This window comes from Notolepis coatsorum, assembly GCF_963971535.1.
Source record: "Notolepis coatsorum genome assembly, chromosome: 15".
In the NCBI taxonomy this organism is placed as follows: Eukaryota; Metazoa; Chordata; class Actinopteri; order Aulopiformes; family Paralepididae; genus Notolepis; species Notolepis coatsorum.
In genome coordinates this window covers 35,448,997-35,471,638 of record NC_140179.1, presented here as the reverse complement: position 1 = coordinate 35,471,638, position 22,642 = coordinate 35,448,997, and the positions used below count along the sequence as shown (strand labels likewise).

The window sequence follows — 22,642 nt, the reverse complement described above, 5'->3', positions numbered from 1 at the left end:
CTCACTCTCATCCTCAAAAGACACATAGACACGTTACAACGCAGTGAGTTCACTTCTTGGTATAGCGGTCCGTGTCGTTGCCCGCGGCATGGGAGACCCGGGTTCTAAACTCGCTCGAAGTTTGAGGTGACGATGTCACAACAGTTACATATATCTCTTTTATGCAAAGCGCTTTACAATTTGTTCATTGTTCATGTCCATTCACTCACACACCGACGGTGGAGGCAACCATGCAAGGTGCCGACCTGCTCATCAGGAGCAGTTAGGGGTTAAGTGTCTTGCTCAAGGACACTTCGACACGCTGCCCGGGAATCGAACCGGGAACCTCTTGGATTACCCGACGACTGCTCTACCTCCTGACCCACTGTGGGGGAACACAGGAAATGAGAATTAGGCTTGCCGTGAATTAGGGCTGTCCCCGACTAAGGATTTGGATGGTCGACTAGGATTGGCCAACATTTGCCGTTAGTCGACTATTGGTCGACTAAAAAAATAAAATTTTAAAAAAGTATAATATTTAAAAAAAATAAAAAAAAAAATTATCATTCTATTTGGGCTGTGGGGGGGTCTGAAGGAGTCGACTGAAGGCTTCTTGTCCTCTGCAAAAGCATGCAATTGGTCCACTGATGGATACATCTTGATATTTGTCTAGTCTAGTGTGTTCATTAGATGGGTGAAATCCTCTTTCAGTGCCTGTGCCTGTTTTCTTAGGCAGTTAGCCTCTGGTATGCGTGCCATTAGCGTTAGCCACGCTTCTAGGCCTCTTTTCTTTAGGAAAGAATGATTAAAAAAATATATATATATATATATATATTTTTTTTTTTAATATATTCGACTAAGAGGTTGGCCAGTCGACTACGGCCCCTTTCGACCGAGGTTGTGCTGCTAGACTTTCTCAGTCTGGGGTGGTACACCTGTCAAACTGTAACACAGTGTCCTAGGCTGGGGCAGTGCACCTGTCAAACTGTAACACAGTATCCTCAGTGAGCGCAAGGAGGACAGAAACCTCCCATGGAGCAGAAGGGCAAAAGCTTACTTGATATAGATTTTCAGTGTGAATAAAAAAATCGGTCAAATGATGGACATCCTTTTAGATTTGTCCGTCATTGTAAAAAAAAGAAAATGAGTCAAAGATGGAAAATATTCGGTTAACGCACAAAAGAGGTTCGACACGAGATGTTATTCACTGGTTGGAAGGCGGTTGAAGCTTTGTCGTCGAGCGAAACTACAACTGAACCCTCACGTAGTTAAATCCCAGCTTCCACACGTCGGTCCTGATGATTTCCTCCAGCTTGGCCAGTAAGGTCAGGTCCACCTCGTCCTCCTTCCCTCCCGGGTCGTCTTCCCCGGCCGCCTGTGTGGTCTGTGTGGTCTGTGTGGTCTGAGTCGCGGGTGCGGGCCGCTTCCTCCTCTTGCCCATTCCAAGCAGGCCAGAGAAGCTGCCGGGTAACAGTCTGGGAAGGTATTCCATCACCAGAGGGTACAGAGAGGCTGCGTGAGCCTGCTTCCCTGCAACTGAGACACAAAACTTAGATGTTAGCGAATTGCTAAACACAATCAAGGTTGAAAGGTAAAAAAATATATATAATAAGTAGGGCTGTCAGTTTATCGCGTTCATTAGATTAATTAATTACACAGCAAATTATCACGTTATGAAAATGAACTCAAAATTAATTACAATATTTTTTTTCTTTTTTTTTTATTATTATTTTTTTTTATCATTCATTCCATAAGAATGTAGAATACACATTTACAGACTTTTTTTATATGGTCCATTTGCATGTTCTTGGTATCTGATTCTAGGGACATCTATGAATCTCAGGGAATGTATTCCCAGTGTCAGAAATACTGTGGGCTAGATCCACAAAGAATGGATTGCACGGTGCAAGTTGCACCCTTACTTACAATTCATTATGAATTGAAAATGGGGGACCCTGATGTAAACAAGATGAAAGTCTTTCTCTGGTCTGCATCCCCATAACAATTGTGTGTATTGAGCCGTACTGTATTGTACCCATTCCGCAATCTGTTAATAACATTTTCATTCAATCAATCAATCTGCGTGGTGATTGATTGAATGAAGATTTTATTTTGAGTAAATTGTAATGAACCAAATGAGTATCAATACTTTTTTTTTATCTTTGACTGTGAATAACACCATGCTCAAATTGACCAGACCTGAAAAATATAAGCAAATTAATAGATGGAAGATGATTAAACAGACGGTTTTGTAGATACAGTACTGAACCAAGGGATTTCATGGAAGGTGATAATGATCAACGAGGAGGCTGTAAACCGTCTTTTGGGAGTTTTCGCTGAATTTCATGGAACACAACACAGTATTGACCGAGCCACCATGGATAGACAGAAAGAGACAAACATTATGAACTTGTGTCGTTATTGACACTTATTTCAAAAAGGGACACACTTGGGTCTTAAAAACTTGTACGTGGGCTCCTTGGCCAGCAACACTTTCACGTTCTGGTATAAATTTGACTTTCACTCAACAGCGTTAGACGTGGACAATTAGTTTAGGCTCTTTGCATCTCAAATTATTTCTGTCCAATCCATTTTCTCCATTAGCACCATGGGACCCAGCGTCTCTTCTACGATGACATGTTACCGTCTCTCGGAGGCCGTAGCTCTGTCTTAAAGCTGGAGTGAAGATACTGGTATCGTCTTAAAACAAGAGACCTTGAGGAGTCCATGGTGTGTGCAGACCATGTCATGCTAGCTTACTGGTAAAAGGGGCTAGAAACTATCCCAAAGGGTAGAGAAGACATGGCATGGCCAATTTCAAAGGGGTACATACTTTTTTTGCAAAGCATAGCTTTATACGTATAGCACATGCATGAGCTGGTTTCTTTTGAAAGATAACATTTTTTTTTTTTTTTTTTGGTCTTTTTCCCCCTCCATTTTCCTCCGATTTTCTCCCATCCCAATGTTAGTCGTATGCCAATTCCCAGTCCCTTCCTGGTCGCTGCGCACTTACCCCCTACAGTCAGATCATCTGGGAGAGTGGAGGCTACCACGTGCTTCCTCCGACACACGTCCAGCCAATCACAGCTTCTTTTCACCTGGCAGCGCGGATTCTCATTGAGAGGGCGTAGCGTGTGGGAGGACCACACTATCCCCCTCACGTCCAATCCGCGCTTAGCAGGCGCCCCGACCGAACTGTAGGAGTCGCTGTTTACAACGACCCGGACCCACCCCGCCAGCTTCTCCCACCCTCTGATACAGCCAATTGTATCAGTGCAGACGGCCAGCCAAGCTGGTGACAACCCCGGAGCTGTGAGCTGGATTCGAACAGGCAAATCAAGCTCAGCTCCGGGGCTGGTGACGAACGCAATCTCCGCTCGACCACCTAACCGCCCTGAAAGATAACATTCTGAAGTTACTGTCCGACGTGGTCATTTGACACGCAGCCTGTAAAAAGACGCTCGCCTGACATATCGTCATGTAACTCGAGAACCGAGGCACGGAATTGGTCCAGTGAGGTGCCGTTCGAACGGCGGCAAATAGATTTTGAGCGGTATATTATATGTTCAGCGAAAAATGCAGCCCAAGCCGTTAGACGCTCGCAACATGCGCATGATGGCCCGATTTCGGGCCGGTGCGTGGTAAGAGGTTTTAAGAGACGCAAGCTTTAAAATAACACATCCTTGTTGACATACCTGAGTTAAGAGACACAAGCTCTAAAATAACACCCTTGTTGACTAGGGGTGGGACGATACATTGATCCAGATCGATATATTGATCTATTATCAATAATCAAATAGGATCGATGCAACGTAAAAAGATCGATTCATATTGCGATACTCTTATTTTGAAAATCCGGCGACGGCGACGTCATATCCGCCCCGCGGCCAGTGTTGTGAAACTCCGTTTAGCTCTGTACAGCAGAGCGAGAGCAGGGCTTCGGTCGTCTATTTTGAGACCTGATATAAGTCTGTGCAGTTTTTTCCCCGCAACGGGTCAAATGCATCTAACATGCTTTGCATCGTCGCCATTCTTTTATGCCCACGTCGCGTGGGCAGATCTAAATTAACGTTACATTAGCTGCTTAAGCTAAGAGAGAGAGAAACGGAGAGAGGAGAAAGGACATTCTGTCTCTCTCTGTGTGTGTGTGTGTGTGTGTGTGTGTGTGTGTTATTATATTGATATTATTTACTGAGGATGGACAGATAATGTTGATATTTAAACATGATCATCATGCAACATAAAACAATTGTAGGAACGGTTTGGGAGAGGAAGGGGTTTTAGCTTGCGTGTTGCGAGTTCCAAAACATTTTACTTAAAGTTTAAAGCTCAATATATAAAAACGTGGCAATTTACAGTGAACAGGAGGTCTATTTGTATTAAAAACAATAGATTGTTTTTCATTTAAATGTCTGGAAGAGCTCAAAAATAAAAACGTCAATTGATATTTCCGTAGCCTTAGTTGATCTAAATGTGACCGATTGTGTTAAATGGGCACATAATATCGTCTCATATCGATCGCAGGCACCTGAATCTAATCGAATCGTATCGTGGCAGACTTTGTGATATCGGCAAATATCGTATCGTTGTCCAAAGAATCAATATCGTATCGTATCGTGATGAAACTGGTGATTCCCACCCCTATTGTTGACATACCCGAGTCAGAAACGCAGCCTCTGATACATTGTGCTGGTCCTACGTTCCCCCCTTCCTCAAAATCCTCCAGGGCCTCCATCAGGTTGCAAATGCTTATGTCTCTGTCTTCCGGTAACCAGTCAAAGAACTGCTTAATCAACTCCGCCGGTTGCACTTCGCACGCAGTCAGGAACAGGGACACCAGGGAGCGGTCCGGCCCGGAGCAGAGCTTGTAGGAAGGGTAGCCCGACACAACCAGCTTGTTTCTCTGACGTCGGACGACGCAGGTGACCTCCCACCAGGGGCTCCGGAGGGCGAGGCGGCCCTCCACCCGGCAGGTTTTCCCAGAGACAATGTCTTGGAACTCAACTGCAGGGAGAGGGGGGGGGAAGAGGACCGTGATTAGGGCTGCACGATTAATCTGAAAAAATCGCGATCACGATTCATAGACTTATGCGATCTCATTTCAAAATGATCACGATTTTTATTTTATTTTTTTTACTTTAACATTTCTTTTTATATATATTCTTAACTTTTTACTTAACTTTTTTAAGTGATGACGAAAAATAAGAATCGTGTGAGAGAATCGTGATTCACATTTTAGCAAGAATCGTGCAGCCCTTAAGGAAAACTCCAACATTTTGGGAAATTAGCTTATTTAACATCTTCCCTGGAGTTAGACAAGAAGATACATAACTTTTTCGTCTCTCTGCATGCATTGGGCTTAGGGAACGCCTGGACAGTTAGCCTAGCTTAGCTTCATCACTGGAAGTGGGGCAGAAATCTAGCCTAGTTTACTACAGTCAGGAAATATACTCCAAATACAACTCCCAAACGTTCCTGTAAACATGTTGTGACTAGGGCTGTCTTAAATACTTCGAAGCTTCGTTCGATGGCACAAGCTTCGAACATTAAAAAAAAATCGAAGTACGTGTGTGTGAGAACTACCCATCCCAGTTAGGACAGCCGAATCCCGTCCAATCTTTCGCCGTCGACTAAAGACTCACTTCTTCAACCATTATCTGAAATGATTAAAAAAAATAAAAATAAAAATAAAAAATCTAACCGTGACTAACCTTATGCACTTTTCCTAATAAACTAACCTACACTGTAACACGCAACACTTTGATAAACATTGTTACTCAGCTGATAGAGTTGTACCCTTCTTGCTGTCTTGTCGTACAGAACTTGTAAGTCGCTTTGGATAAAAGCATCAGCTAAATGACTAAATGTAAATGTGTGCGTGTGTGTGTGTGTGCACACACGCATGGGGCCATTGGGTGGGGCCGGGGGACAAATACACTGGAGGAAAGTAACCCAGCTCAGCACTGCCCAAATTATATCATCACTATTGCCTGTTTGAAGGATATCATCCTCAAATACATATACACCTACATGCCTTGTAGAATTCCACACATAAGAAAGAAAGATACTGGGATGAATAAACAAAATAGGAAATAAAATTTAGATAAGGTGCTACTGAGATGTTTTGGTGAGTTCTTTGTTTTTTTGTGGAAGTTGCCCTTCTTAAAAATGCATGAACATTCACTGATAATTGGTCTGTAGTGGAGTCTACAAGGTCTACATTGCCGGACCATGTAGAATCCGGACCTTGTAGACTGACATAATTCTGTGCATAGTTTAGTCTACACAGGCCATATTTCAAATAATCAAAATCTTACTTCATTCAGCTTAAACATTCTTGATTTGGGGGATTGGTAGTTCCCATGAAATCTGAAGTTGTTCAAACGACAACAGCGATCCACCTTGAATTAAATCACACAGCCGAGTGAAACCTTGTTGGCTCAGTCACGAAAGGGGCTACTTAATTAATTAATCCAACCCACTTTATTTATAGAGCACATTTAAAAACAACAAAGTTTATGAAAGTGCTGTACAAGTCCCACAACATAAGATAAAAAATTATAAAAAAAAAAAAAAAAAAAAAAAAAATCTCGAAGCTTCGAATTAAAATCGAAGCTCGGCCCCGAAGCTTCGATTGCCAAAAAAAGCTTTGAAGGTCAGCCCTAGTTGTGACCTGTGTATTTACCACGTCTCCCAGTCACACAAGTCACACGAGTCTCCCAGTCACACAAGTCTCCCAGACACACAAGTCTCCCAGTCACACAAGTCTCCAAGTCACATGAGTCTCCCAGTCACACAAGTCTCCAAGTCACACAAGTCTCCCAGTCACACAAGTCTCCCAGTCACACAAGTCTCCCAGTCACACAAGTCTCCCAGACACACAAGTCTCCCAGTCACACGAGTCTCCCAGTCACAAGTCTCCCAGTCACACAAGTCTCCAAGTCACACAAGTCTCCATCACACAAGTCTCCCAGTCACACAAGTCTCCAAGTCACATGAGTCTCCCAGTCACACAAGTCTCCCAGTCACACGAGTCTCCCAGTCACACAAGTCACATGAGTCTCCCAGTCACACAAGTCTCCCAGTCACACAAGTCTCCAAGTCACATGAGTCTCCCAGTCACACAAGTCACACGAGTCTCCCAGTCACACAAGTCTCCAAGTCACATGAGTCTCCCAGTCACACAAGTCTCCAAGTCACACGAGTCTCCCAGTCACACAAGTCTCCAAGTCAGACAAGTCTCCAAGTCAGACAAGTCTCCCAGTCACACAAGTCTCCAAGTGGCACGAGTCTCCCAGTCACACAAGTCTCCCAAGTCTCCAAGTCACATGAGTCTCCCAGTCACACAAGTCACCAAGTCACACAAGTCTCCAAGTCACACGAGTCTCCCAGTCACACAAGTCTCCAAGTCACTTTTGTGACTGGGAGACTCGTGTGACTGGGAGACTCATGCGACTTGGAGACTTGTGTGTCTGGGAGACTTGTGTGACTGGGAGACTCATGTGACTTGGAGACTCGTGTGACTTGGAGACTCATGTGACTTGGAGACTTTTTTTTTTTTAACAAATGTTTTTTATTTTCTCTTTTTTTACATGAAACAAGACAAACAATACAGTAACAGTAATAATCAACAATAACTCACAGGACAATAACAGAAATAATAATAACAATAATGACAGTCCGGTAATGAAAATAGACTAAAGACATAAAAATAATAAATACAATACCATGGACACTCGCTCGCTCCCCCCCCCCCCCCCCTCCTCAGGACCCCAACATGGGCTATACATCCACAACATGGATGTATGTACTCTACCAGCATGTTTAATATCCATAATACTAAAGGTTTGACTAAGATTCTTATGAAACTTTATTGTAAAACTTTTTTGGAAGGAAGATATTCATCATAAACCCAGTTCATTTTCAGACGGAATTGTTTTATTTAGTTTTCCCACGCACTAATCACTATAATTGTGTCATAACTTTTGAACAATAGATGATATTTCGAATCTGTCCCATACCCTCTAAGTTTCCTGCTAGCTTGTCAGTAAAGTTGTTAAAATGCAGTTGTTTGTTGAAATGTGGTGACTGGACAAGATATTTTGTAAACATTTCTGTATAAAATATGATATAATAATAATAATATTTTTTTTATATCATTTGAAAGCCCTAGTTGTCCTCTTCAAAATGGTACTATTGTATATTTACTTTGAGCATACCCACAAACAGATATTCACCCATAAACCCATTCAAGTTACAAGTACATTTTCATAATGGCATTTTGATGGTTAAACGCATTAGGTGTAAACGGGATATTACTATCGCACTTTACTGGCACTCTGGTTGGATGCCAACCCTATTTTCGTTGCACTGTACTTGTTCTGTATAATGACAATAAATCTAATTTAATCAGCGAGCTTTCTCTGGAAGAAAGTTGAAACGCTCTTCCTGTCCTACTCGGAACCCTTGCATTATTCTTCTTGGACTCAAATCCAAGCTCAGTCCACGAATCTGTAGTGTTGACATTGGGATTTGTTTGTTTATTTAGGATCCCCATTATTGGTTGTTTCCGTAGAAACAATATATATAACCATCACATCATGATCTGCATATGGCTCGCTGATAACAAACTATCATTACACATGGGAAAAACAGAGTCCATTCTCTTCGGTTCAAATAACAAACTCAGCAAGACCGACGGCTTCTCAGTTACAGTGGGTGACAATATTGTCACAAGGAAAGATGAAATTACCTACCTGGGTTCCATCCTAGAGGCTAATCTCTCCTGTGACAAAATGGCATCCAATGTAATAAAAAAAGTCAACCAACGAACTCGATTCTTGTACCGGATCTCCTCTCTGGTAAACAAGAATACCCTGAAGACTCTGGCAGGAGCACTCATTCAAGGGTACTACGACTATGCTTGCACCTCATGGTATCAAAGCACCTCAAAGGCGCTAAAAACAAAATTACAAACATCTCAAAACAAACTGGTCAGACTACTGCTTGACCTGACTCCTAGAACCCACCTCACCCCTGCCCACTTTGACAACCTAGGATGGCTTAGAGTAGACGACAGAGTACAGCAACTTGAAATGGGCCTGGTCTACAAGATACACTACACGACCAAGGTACCCATGTACATGTCAAAATACTTCCCAAAGGTCAGTGAATACCACGATCACAACACCAGAGGGAGCTCCACAAATCATGTTAAACCCAGATTCGGCTCAAATAAGGGACTAAACACGTTTCGCAATTATGCCACATCAATGTGGAACGCCCTACCCAAAGCTGTAAAGGAATGTGGATCACTACCCACTTTCAAAACCACTCTCAAGGGACACCTACGGGAGACTGCAATTCAAAACTGGCCCCTGTAAATGTCCTAACCCAACCCCCTCCAATGTACAGTCATTCACCTAGTATGGTTGTCAATAGTCCAATGTACAATTTTGCTTGTTTGTACAGTGTCCCCCCCCCCAACCACCTCCAATGTAAATTACCCAGTATGGTTGTCAATATCCCAATGTTTTTTTTTACTGCGACAATACACAGAAGGTTAACCCTTTCACTGCCACACTACAGAAGGTTAACCCTTTACTATCAATTTCAAGTTTCTTTATTAGTTGTCATACAGAAGTACAGAATACTTTTATATAAAATGCTTCTTTTTTTCAGTTACTATACTCTGTATGGGGACCCTGATCATGTAAACAAGACGAAAGTCTTTCTCTGGTCTGCATCCCCTTAACAATTATTGCCGTACTGTATTGTACCCATTCTGCAATCTGTTAAATAAAGTTTTCATTCATTCATCATTCACTGTGAGACATCACAACAACAAACAACTCCTCCCACCTTCGTGCCGTAAAGGCATGGATGACCGAAACGCGTGTCCCCCGGCAGAAACACTCTCCATTTCTGTAAAATCCAGAAACTCTGGCTCCTCTTCCACTTCTTCCTCGTCCGCGTCGGAATCCTCGGCATCTTCTACAGCTCCACTTGCGGCTCTCGGAGCCTTCTTTTCGGGTAAAATATACCCCACCAAGGTGATGTCTCCGAGGGGTGTCCCCAACAGACTGCTCATGTTGATTCCTGCGGCACTTTCTCGCTACTTGGCGGTTGGCGCGCTGTGTTTTGCCTTAAATTGGATTCAGGAAACGCGTACGGGCGCTTTTCTTCTTCTCCCTGTATTTACTGGCGAATCACAGCCACAGCGTGTATAGGTGCGTATCGCCACCTACTGTGCCGGAGTGTGTAGTATCATTAGAGGCTGGATAAAACAGTTGTAGGCTTACAATTATGTCGTGAGGAAGACGTAATAATAATCACTCAGAGCAAAACCGTATGTTCTGTGTCTTGAAAGCTTGGCTGCATCAGAGTGTTAAAATAGACAAAAGCGTATTCAAAATATGAAAAACAAAAATGACCACATTGATTGATTGATTGAAAATTGTATGGGTACAATACAGTACAACTCAATACACACAATTGTTAGGGGGATGCAGACCAGAGAAAGACTTTCGTCTTGTTTACACCAGTTTCCCCTATTTTCAATTCATCATAACATATACATCATACATGACATACAGATAGACAGTACTGCTACATCTAGACATTTATGACATACCAGATCTACAAGTACAGTACTGTTTGTGATATAAAAAGAGTTTAAGAAAGAGAGTATACATTTGAGGGGGAAGAAACTACATTGGAGGAGGTTGGGTAGGTGGGGGGGGGGGGGGGTAGTATCTAGGCTGGATAAAACAGTTGTAGGCTTAAAGTTAACATCAGTTTTGAATAGATTAACAGTTGCAGTTGTTACTGCATCACTTGTTCATTAACCTCAATCTCGAAAGTTAAACAAAACGTTATCTCTGTTGTTAACATTAAATTATATATGATATTTTCATTTATAATGCACCCTCCAGCCAATTTTTACATCAGTCCGGGGCGCAGCCCGGGGGGAAAATAATACGAATAGACAGGACAATGGAGACAGGGAACCAGGCAGACGGACAGACAGAGAACATAAGTACACCTCAGACACACAACACAACAGCAAAGTAACTCATTGATCATCTAGAGCGAATTTATTATTATTATTATTTTTATTCTCTTTTTTCTCCCTTCTTTTTCCGTTTTTCTCCCATCCCAATGTTAGTCGTTATGCCAATTCCCAATCCCCTTCCTGGATGTTGTGCACTCTACCCCCTACCGTCGGTCCGGGAGGGCGGAGACTATCACATGCTTCCTCCGACACATGTGTACCCAGCCCACCGCTTCTTTTTACCTGGCAGCGCGGACTCTCACTGGGAGAGTGTAACGTGTGGAAGGTCACACTACCTCTCCAAGATCCTTCCCTTGCTGTGCAGGCGCCCCGACCGAACTGTAGGAGTCACTGTTTACAACGACCAGGACCCACCCTTGCCGTGTTTCCCACCCGCTAACACTGCCAATTGTGTTAGTATGGACGGTCGGCCAACCCGGAAGCACTACAGCTGGATTCGATCCCACTGTCTCTGTGGTGGTAGACAGACGCTTAGTCCGGCTGACGCCAAGACGCGAGTCGGCCCGGCAGGTGGCTGTTGGGCTGATGAAGCTTATACCGCCGCGGTACAGAATTTAGCAGCAACTAACAACATTGCTCAATTGGCTGCTTTTCTGTCAAAAATGGTGTCGGGTGGTGGGGCCTTAGGGCCAGCCGACGTCAAAACCATCGCGCAAGGTTTTGAGGTTATTCAGCTTTTGACCCAGCCGCAAGCTATAACCGCAGGGAGGGCTAGGATGCTGTCAACGGTTGTTCACAGGCATCTTGGTTGGAGCAATCTCCCCTTGAGGAGGGGAGGGGTCTCCTCCTCAGGGCTCCCCTCTCCTTGGGTGGACCTTGGTCTGTCCACGGAGGCGCGGGCGGTATTTGACCTGGGCTCCATGCCGCCCCACACCGCGCAGCCAGAGGTGAGAGCATGACGCAAGCGGCCCCACATTTAGCTTCTCATGGAGACAGGGGCTGACACCCAGTTGCTAGCTAGGCCTGGGTCTGTCTATGAGAATGCTGTGCTGTCAAGCGGCTCCCACACCACATGTCCTGGGTCTGTGTTTGGTGAGCCTGGTGTTGTATCTGTCGACGGAGCAGGGTTCCCTGTATCTAAAAAAAATTGTCAGAGGGGGAACTCTAGGCCCAGGAGGTCGCAGCGTGGGTTCCCCCCAGCCCCGCCCTCGCCAGGCCGGGTATTACATTAGTGCCTCCACCGTCTGGACTTCCGATCCTGCGGTGGTCATCAGGAACGCGTAATTTGGGTGGTAGTAATATCACTACAGGGCTACGGTGTGTAGAGACCCACCCTATCGGGCAGTGTGGGACCACACACCATGCATGTCCAGCTGCAGAGCAGGCTGTCCTCAGCAAGGTAAGCCGGGAAGATGCTCAGCGGGGGAGCTTATGTCACCAGGGGTGATGGCCGCTCCTCCCGTATCAGACCGCCCCTTCTGTCGGGGTCCCCCCCTTGGGTGCGATTGCCTCATTGGTAGAGTCAGGGTGCGATATCCCGGCTCCGCAGGACACCCTGCTTGCGCGGTTGGCGAGACCAGGGTTGACAACGCACAGCGGGAGGGACCGGGCCACCTATCTACGATTCCTAGCGGATCAGCGGCAGTTGGCGGCGGGGCCGCTTTGGAATTTTTACCACGTACTGTATGGCTGCAGTAGTAGCCATATGTCGGTGTCGATGGAGAGAATGCTGAGGGCGGCGCTTGTGTTACAGTTTACACACCCCCGCCCTCCGATTCTATCATCAGAGTCCGCAGCAGTGACAGCCCTGGCCGAGGAGATTCGTTCTCTGGCGGCGAAGCAGGCCGTCGTCGTGGTCCCATGGGGGGACGCGATGAGCGGCGTTTCCTCCCGATATTCTCTGGTGCCCGAGAAATCGGGGGGGGGGGGGGGGGGGGGGGGGGGGTGTCAGACCCATACTGGACCTGTCCCATGGAAGGTTCAGAATGTTGACCGTCACCCACCTGTTAAGCGCTGTCAGGTGGGGGACTGGTTCACCTCCATAGACCTAAAGGATGCGTATTCGCACCCCGATCTTCCCTCCTAGGACATACCTACGCTTCCTTTTTCAGGGCTTAGCGTACGAGTACCAGAGGCTGCCGTTCGGCTACTCTCTGGCTCCTCGCATCTTCACCAAGTGCGTGGAGACCGCGCTGGGGCCTCTGCGTCATCAGGGGATACAAATTTTATTCTGCCCTGGACGACGTTCTGGTCCTCGGCCGGTCAGAGAAGATCGCCCGGAATTCCTCACCAGCCTGGGTTTTGCTGTAGACTGGAAGTAGAGTACTCCTCTTCCAAGTCAACGGGTGGAGTACTTGGGCTTATTTCTAAGCTCAAGGTCTATATGGGCATCCCTCTCAGAGCGGCGGCGAGTGGATGTTCTCGGTGTGCTCTGGAGGTTCCGTCCTAGGACGGTTACGGCGCTGTCTGTGATGCGCCTGCTCAGTATGATGGCATCTGCTCACTCTGTGGTCCCTTTTGGCCTCCTCTTCATGAGGAGGATACAGAGGTGGTTTTCCAGTATGGAAATAGACCCAGTGAGAGACAAGTGGAAGCGGCTGAAGGTTCCCATGTCAGTACTGGGGGACCTCGCCCTCTGGGGAGGGCCTGGGGCCCTCACCAGCGGGGTCCCCATGGGCAGCAGGCTGTCACACGTCATGGTCTTCACCGATGCTTCCCTCACGGGATGGGGGGGGATGTGTCGGGCCAACGCAGTAGGGGGCAGCTGGCAGGACCATGCTGCCCGGTCTGCACTACATTTCAATGTGTTGGAATTGAAGGCAGTCCTTCTGGTCCTCAAGCGGCTCGGCCACCTTGTGGTGGGCAAGCATGTTTTGATCAGGACGGACAACACGACGTCAGCGTCGTATATCGACAGACAGGGAGGAGTACGCTCCCCCCGTCTGCACCGGGCGGCGGTCGAGCTCTGGCTATGGGCGTCTCTCAATCTGCGCAGCCTGAGGGCTCTCCACATCCCCGGCAGGGAGAATGTGGGTGCAGATGTGATGTCGCGGGGCGGTCCTCACCCCGACGAGTGGGGACTACGTCCAGACATAGTCAGACAGGTCTGGGATGATTCGGCCCCTTGTGGTTCTCGGTCAGTCGGAAGGCAACCCCTCTCTGGGGGTGGTTACCTTCTCGATGTGTCCGTGGCCGCCCGGGATTCTGTACGCGTTCCCCCCCCATACGCCTGATAGCTCAGCTGTTGGGGCAGGTACGTCAGGAGCGCGGGACTTTGATCCTGGTCGCGCCGGGCCAGGGCTCGGCTGTGTGGTTCCCGGCCCTGATTCAGCTCTTGGTGGCCCCGCCGTGGCCTGTTCCGTGGTCACCGCGGGCCCTCTCTCAGGCACGCGGAACTCTGTTCTGCCTCCTGTTCTGGGGCAGCCTCTAGGCTTGGCTGCTGAAAGGGTGAATCTGGTGGGGATGCGTCTTAACTCTTCTGTGGTTAACGCCATCCGGAACGCACGCGCTCCGTCCACTACCGCGGCTTACGCAGGGAAGTGGCGTATGGTTCGAGAGTGGTGTGAGGTTGGGGGCTTGGACCCGGTGTCATGCCCCCTGGACTCGGTTCTGTCCTTCTCCAATCTATCCTGGATGGGCGGTCGGCCTCGACAGTGAAGGTATATGCCGCAGCTATATCTTCTTGTCATGTGGGCTTTGAGGGCAGAACACTGTTCAGCCACCCTCTCGTGGGACGTTCTTGCTTGGCGCACGGCGTCTCAAGCCTGTGGAACGTTCTCTCTCTCCGAGTCAGGACCTCCAACTGTTCTGGAAAGGCTGTTGGGGGCCCCATTTGAGCCTCTTGAGCAGGCGCCATTGGATCGTCTGTCTTACGACGCGTTCCTTTTTTTTTGGGCCATCACCTCCGCTAAATGCGTGGGTGAGCCAGCCATGTGCTCTCTCGGTGCGGTCGGAGTACCTGTCTATTCGGGCCGATAGCAGGCGACTCTGTGGCCTGATCCGGCCTTCGTGCCAAAGAATATCCGGAGCTCTTGTCGCTCCTGGGATATTGTGCTTCAGTCGTTTCGCCCTCCTCCTCACGCTAGTGGGTTGGAGGTGAGCCTTCACCTGTCGTGTCCTGTCCGTGCACTGAAGGTTTACCTTAGTCGCACGCGGGATCTCAGGGCTTCCGATCAACTGTTTGTTTGTTACGGTGGCCCTCACGCGGGTAAGGCGCTGTCCAAGCAGCGCCTGTCACATTGGTAATGCGAGAGCATTGCCCTTTGCTACACGTTGGCTGGACAGGTTCCCCCCGGGGGCGTCAGGGCGCACTCCACTCGTGGTGTGGCGGCCTCTGCTGCCCTGTTGGGGGGGGGGGGGCCTCAGTGGAGGACCTCTGTGCTGCGGCCTCCTGGTCCTCCCCGAGTCCTTTCATTATGTTTTACCTCATGGACATGACTGGGGGTTCTGTCTCCCAGGCGGTCCTGAGGTCCGGGACCTCTCCTGCATCCCTCCATCAGGTGGGCTAGCAGGGGTGTGTGGGTGTGGACTGCGGGGTGCTGTGTCACACGTGGTCCCGCTTGCGCTGTGCGTTCGGGGGTGCCTGGTTCCCCTTTTTTCGCACTTTGGTTGAAGTTGACTGCCTCCCCCCCTTCGTTAGGACGGGCGGGTGGACGGGACTCCCCTCCTCCCTGGCAGGGGCTTACGGGCCCTCAGGGGGTGCATTTGACATGGCCATGCGTCCGCTCTGCCCTTTATCTCAGTAGGCAGAGCGAGACGCGAAGCCAGATGATATATAACGAAAGGTTATCCTATAACCTAGTTATATGAATACTGGCTGAGCGTCTCGCTCTTCAGTGCCCTGAGGTCCCTTGGATGTTTTCCGCATATGGAATTCGAACTTGGAAGGGTGAGGCGTTGTTTTCTTTCCCAGAGCGCACTAGGTGCTGGAGATAATGGTATATCTCAGTAGGCAGAGCGAGACGCTCAGCCAGTATTCATATAACTAGGTTATAGGATAACCTTTCGTTTTGTCTGGAAGACCAGAGTAGAGGAAAGTCTTGCTTCGCCTATTATTATACTATGCTCACGCACATTGAAAGAACTTTTCATGCACCTTCCATTCACCTAGCCACGCCCACCTCCGTAGTATATAACCAGGTGAAGTGGCCATGCTCACCCTTCTGAATGTCACGAGAAAAACAGACTGGGGTCCTCAGGGCTAAAAAAGCAAGACACCTTGCCAGTAATCATATATTTATTTATTTTTAGATTTATTAACAGATTGCAGTTACCTGTATGGGTACAATACAGTACGGCTCAATACAAAACAAACTGCTAAGAGGATGCAGACCAGAAAAAGACGTTCGTCTTGTTTACATAGTGGTCCCCCATTTTCAATTCATCATGACATTCATAACATACACGACAAACAGATATACAGAACTGTGTAGTGAAAAGAGATCATAAAAAATATATACATCCGAAGGGGAAGAAACTGTACATTGGTGGGGGGGGGGGGGTAACAGAATGAATGCCTTTGTTCCTGGAAATACACTAGCGTTAGCTGTTAGCAATGACAGCATCCAGCTAGCTCGCGTGTTGGATTATCTCACGTTCGCTATTAAGTAAAAACAAAACCATAAGTTAACGTGGAAGCTCAGACATTTCAAGCATCACTGATGTAACTTTTCGGAATTAATGCGTTTGTTCCTGGACACTGTACATTGGAATACTGACCTACATTTGACATAGAAACTGTACATTGGAGGAGGTTGGGTAGGTGGGGTGGGGTTGGGTGGGGCTGTACATTGGAGGTGGGGGGGGGTTGGGTACATTGGAATACTGACAAAGCCATGCTTGGTCTTTATTGTACAACTGGGTTAGGACATTTGTAGGGGCCAGTTTTGAATTGCAGTCTCCCGTAGGTGTTCTTTGAGAGTGTTTTTGAAGGTGGGTAGTGATTCACATTCCTTTACAGCTTTGGGTAGGGCGTTCCACATTGTTGTGGCATAACTGCGAAACGTGTTTAGTCCCTTGTTTGAGCCGAATCTGGGTTTTACATGATTTGTGGAGCTCCCTCTGGTGTTGTGATCGTGGTATTCACTGACCTTTGGGAAGTATTTTGACATGTACATGGGTACCTTGGTCATGTAGTGTATCTTGTAGACCAGGCCCATTGCAAGTTGCTGTACTCTGTCGTCTACTCTAAGCCATCCTAGGTTGGCAAAGTGTGCAGGGGTGAGGTGGGTTCTAGGAGTCAGGTCAAGCAGTAGTCTGACTAGTTTGTTTTGAGATGTTTGTAATTTGGTTTTTAGTGCCTTTGAGGTGCTTTGGTACCATGAGGTGCAAGCATAGTCGTAGTACCCTTGAATGAGTGCTCCTGCCAGAGTCTTCAGGGTACTCTTGTTTACCAGGGAGGAGATCCGGTACAAGAATCGAGTTTGTTGATTGACTTTTTTTATTACATTGGATGCCATTTTGTCACAGGAAAGATTAGCCTCTAGGATGGAACCCAGGTAGGTAATTTCATCTTACCTTGTGACAATATTGTCACCCACTGTAACTGAGAAGCCGTCGGTCTTGCTGAGTTTGTTATTTGAACCGAAGAGAATGGACTCTGTTTTGCCCATGTGTAATGATAGTTTGTTGTCGGCGAGCCATATGCAGATTTTGCCTAGTTCCGAGCTGAGGGTTTTTTCAACCTGTAACTTGTTCTTGTCAGAGACCAGCAGGGCTGAGTCGTCCGCAAACAGGAACAAGTTGCAGTCACAAGCTGACGACATGTCATTTGCATAAATTAGGAACAGTAGTGGTCCTAGTATGCTTCCTTGTGGAACACCACAGTTCACTGTGAGGGGGGGGGATAGGGTACCTCCACCATCTGTTCTCTCCCCTCCAGGTAGGATTGTATCTCTCAACTAAGACATCCAACAAACGAACACATCCAACTGTCTTTCAACTAAGACATCCAACAAACTAACACATCCAACTGTCTTTCACCTAGACATCCAACAAACTAACACATCCAACTTTTCTTTAGTTTTTAACCTACTTTCTATAGAACTTCATTCTTAGATGCTTCTATAGAAAGTAGGTAAAACAAATTAAAACATTTTCTTTGCCCTATAGGGAAAAAAAAGTTTTCTTCGCCCTATTTTATTTTTTAAACCTACTTTCTATAGAAGAAGCTGGGAGGTGCGCTGTTTTAAGTGAGCGTGGGTTATTGAATTGATTCATTGCTAATTTTATTACTGTCCGGTCGCCTTGTTTCCAACTGGTTAAGTTTAGGCCCTCTTTCGAAGTTGGTTAAGGTTAGAGTTTGGAACCAGGGCTGGTGGTCTATCGCCCTGCTCTAAAGACAAACTCTAACCTTAACCAACTTCGAAAGAGGGCCTAAACTTAACCAGTTGGAAACCAGGCGGACAGTAATAAAATTTGCAATCAATCAATCAATCAATTCAATAGGCCATGCTCACTTAAAACAGCGCACCTCCCAGCTGCTTCTATTGAAAGTAGGTAAAAAATATATATATTTGCAATTAATCAATCAATCAATTCGCGCGATTTTTATTTTGTTCCACAATGACTCATGACCCATCAATTACATCATCCAACATTGTTTAAGCAACTAAGACATTCGCCGTGACAGAATCGTTTTCCATTTAGTCGTTATGACGCTATCAACATATCCATTCAGTCCACCCTCACTTAAAACAGCGCACCTCCCAGCTGTTTCTATAGAAAGAAAAGAACAATTAAAAACAAAATTGCAATTAATCAATCAATCAATCAATTCGCGCAATTTTTATTTTGTTCCACAATGACTCATGACCCATCAATTACATCATCCAACATTGTTTAAAGAACTAAGACATTCGCTGTGACAGAATCGGTTTTTATTTAGTCGTTATGACGCTATCAACATATCCATTTGTAAAGATTATTGTCTGCCATTTTTTTCTACAAAGTCGCACGGCGGAGTGATAGTAATTCGGTTGTGGGCGGGTCCTGGGACCAAGAGCGTGGGATTATGAAAAATAAATACGTGTAAATTGACTGTTTCAGCCAATCAGAATCGAGAAATTTGCATGCCGTTGTATAATGGCTTTTATTACATGGCGTTTTCACATTCGCCAAAATGCTTGCTTGTGATTGGTCAATAGCGCGCGTCAGAGGTCAGTTATCAGACAATAATGACCGCTGTGGGACAATAATGGCCGCTGTGCGCAGCTGTTCGCAATCAAGCCCACAATAATGACCGCTGTGCGCAGCTGTTCGCAATCAAGCCCACTGACATCAGTGCAAACTGCCGGCTGCCGGGGAAGCTGCTGGGGGGCGGAGCGACGAGCACTCAGCGGAGCCAGAACCAGTGTTACTGTTGCGAGTCGATGTAAAATGAATTAGGTATATTGTTAGTAAGTTAGCCATGTAATAAGCGGGATAATGTATAGCTATACTCGATCATTGTCGCAAAATAATTGACCTTCACTGACGTTTAAAACACCTCGCCGAGGCGGCTCGGTATTTTAAACTCTGTGTCGGTCAATTATTTTGCGACAATGACCTCGTAGCTATACATTATCCCTTACTTATACAATGGCCGATGTCATCCAACCTTATTGCTATACAATAAACACACATTAATTGAAGATTTATTGACAAAACCATCCGCCAAAAAAGTAGTTCCCCAAAAAAAATAAGAGAAGTTGCCTTCATGTGGAAGCAGCTAGGAAGTGCATCCAACTGTTCTCAGTAAGACATCCAACAAACTAACACATCCAACTCAGGGGCGGGGCTAGGGGGTGGCTACTTGGGCTCAAGCCCTGAATGTTTTCTGAAAAGCCCTGAATCTATTTAAAAAAATAAAATAAAAATTATAAATATATATATATATATTTTTTGGACAATTAATCATTGTTACATGAAAATATGTTTGCACCAGATTTAGCAGAAGCTCATTTCCATCTGTAGTCTATCCAGCTGCTAACTGTATTTGAGTGAGTTAAGTCTTGGTGTTATGGTACATAGACTCAGACCTAAGCTTTAAATCACAATCAACAAGTTGACAAAAACATAATTCTTCCACCTTAGAAACATAGCTAAAGTACGGCCATTTATAAATCAAAAGGATGCTGAAAACCAGATCCATGCCTTTATCTCAAGCCGACTCAACTACTGTAATGCCACGGGCTCACTGCTGACGAATGAACACGGACGGACGGACGGGCGGCTGCCTCTTCACTTCCGCTCCCATGTTAACGGACGATAGTAGGCACACTGGCCGCGAGCGGGAGCGCGCCTCGCGAGCGGCTCCCGAGCGGTAAGCTACTTTTTCGCCTCGATCCTATTTGAGGCGGCGCGCCACGCGCATTGTCACAGAAATACAATTGAATATCTGCATTCTTACCACAGATATAGATGTTGTTCAACCAGCTGTGTCTGTATCTGCAAATAAACGCCTCGAATGTTTGTCTGTATGTTTGTTTATACCTATAACTATTACAATGTTGCATAATAATAATAATAATAATAATAATAATAATAATAATAATAATAATAAGCTCTTGCTGCTGCTGGGGCTACACGCTGCTCTTTCAGGAGTACAGGCACACTGATCATCATTCTAAAATGACTGACATCGCATATAGACTAGGCATTTACAGCTGTCCCAATGTAAATGTGCCTTCCTCGGTGGCTTCCGCGCGCTCAAGTCGTAGGTCCAGTGTTCCTGACCAGGCGCGCGATCTCACGAGGGAGCCGCACGTGAAATTCATTCGTTAGCAGTGTGTTCCTGGCGTAATGCACTCCTTACCGGCCTCCCGAAAAAATACGATAACTATTTTATTGCAATGCACTATTGCATTATTTTATTCTATTTTACTAACTATTTTATCAAGTTAACCCTAGATCTTAGATCCTAATATGACGATGTGATTTAATGTTCTATGTCTTACCTTGACTTTGTCTATTTTACTGCTATCTATTTTATGCTTTATGTCTGCACTTTATGCATTGCTCTTGATCTGCCAATGTTGTGCTCATTTTATGCCTGTCTTTTTGTACTGCTGTGAAGCACTTTGAGCTGCAATTCTTGTATGAAAGGTGCTATACAAACACAGTGTATTATTATTATTATAAATTATTATAGTTTGCTTCATTAATTAAAGGGTGTGAATTTAAGTGTTCTCTAGTGCCTTTTGTCCGCTTTAAGGTGGTGGTATACGTTTTTTTTTTTTTTTATCCACTTTTTCTCCCATTTTCTATATTTTTTCTCCCATCCCAATTTCGTATCATCCAATTCAACCCTCCCCTGTCACGAACGCTGTTTCTTGCCTCCCACAAGCCGGCTGCAATGTGGACTAAGTCATACATAGCACAAGTCCCCTCCGGTACTTGAGGTAACAGCAGTTGCATCTTTTCACCTGCGCAGCTCGATCTCTCAGTGGCGAGGAGTAACGCGTGGGAGGCTCACGCTGCCCCCGACACTTCCTGATTCTACTGCGCAGGCGCACCAACCGACCTGTAGGAGTCGCTGTCCACAACGCCCGATCCCCACCCATCAGTTTCCCACCCCCTAATACGGCCAATGTGTATTAGTATGAACGACCAGCTAAACTGAAAGCAATGTGGAGCGCTGGGCTCGAACAGGCGAGCCCAGCGTCCCTGCATTCGTGGCGAGCGCCTTGCCCACTACGCCACGTAGCCGCCCAAGGTGGTGGTATAAGTTAAAGGTTGTGGTGTCGAAGTTAAAAAAATCCGTGCCCGCTAACGCGGGCAACTATCTGGGCTAAGCCCCGGATCTCCTACAATCCTAAATCCGGCCCTGATCCAACTGTCTCTCAACTAAGCCATCCAACAAACTAACACATCCAACTGTCTATCAACTAAGACATCCAACAAACTAACACTTCCAACTTTTAATTTTTTTTAACCTACTTTCTATAGAACTTCATTCTTAGGGCGTTTTCACACCTGTAGTTCGTTTGCTTTGTTCCGATTCAGGGAGACACAGGGACTATAATGATACAATGTTGTACTTGTCCCTTACTTCGTTTGTGTTCACACGGCTGTGTTAACAGCGGACCAAAACAAACGCATGCGCAAGCAAACTGTCACTCATTGGTCAGATTTTGGGGTGTGCCCCCCCCCCTAACCCTGAATCTCTGTGTTACATTGAAATCGGGGAGGAGAGAGCGGGGGGAGCAAATGAATGAATGTGGATGAGAGCCGTGATGTAAATCGGCCGATTTAGTTCTGATCGATTAGGAATGGGTCGCGCCGTGTTCAGGAAACTCAGGCGCATAAAAGTCTATTCGATCATGTCTCCAGCACCCCCCACAGCCGTAGCTGCAACCACTTACATGATCAAGGCTCTCATCCACATTCATTTATTATGCTCCCCCCGCTCTCTCCTCCCCGATTTCAATGTAACGTGGAAGTGCAGTGGTCTATAGCTAACTTTACCGATCTAGCTGCCTAAAGACTACAAACTGATCCCGCCCACAATTCAATGTGAAAGCGTCATCATGCAACGCGTACACAGTACGGCAAGTGAGTTGTGTTGGTTTGTTAAGTCGATTGCATTCTCACAGCGTACAAGTCGCTTCGGGTTCGGTTGGAAGTGCTCCGAGACCACTCTCTCTAGGCGGTCTCGGCCCGCTTGTTTTG

General features: G+C 46.3%; 1 protein-coding gene across 1 annotated transcript in view; it reads right to left on the bottom strand.

Moving 5' to 3' along the window:
* helb (helicase (DNA) B) overlaps positions 1-10,069 on the bottom strand; it is a gene marked incomplete at its 5' end in the record, with an annotated part of 49,257 nt that extends 39,188 nt beyond the window's left edge. Inside the window, 3 exons of the mRNA XM_084330967.1 lie at positions 1,244-1,515; positions 4,636-4,983; positions 9,841-10,069. Of these exons, the coding sequence (XP_084187093.1) occupies positions 1,244-1,515; positions 4,636-4,983; positions 9,841-10,069 (849 nt within the window). The remainder of the gene's footprint in view (positions 1-1,243; positions 1,516-4,635; positions 4,984-9,840) is intronic.
* Positions 10,070-22,642: the final 12,573 nt, after the last annotated feature.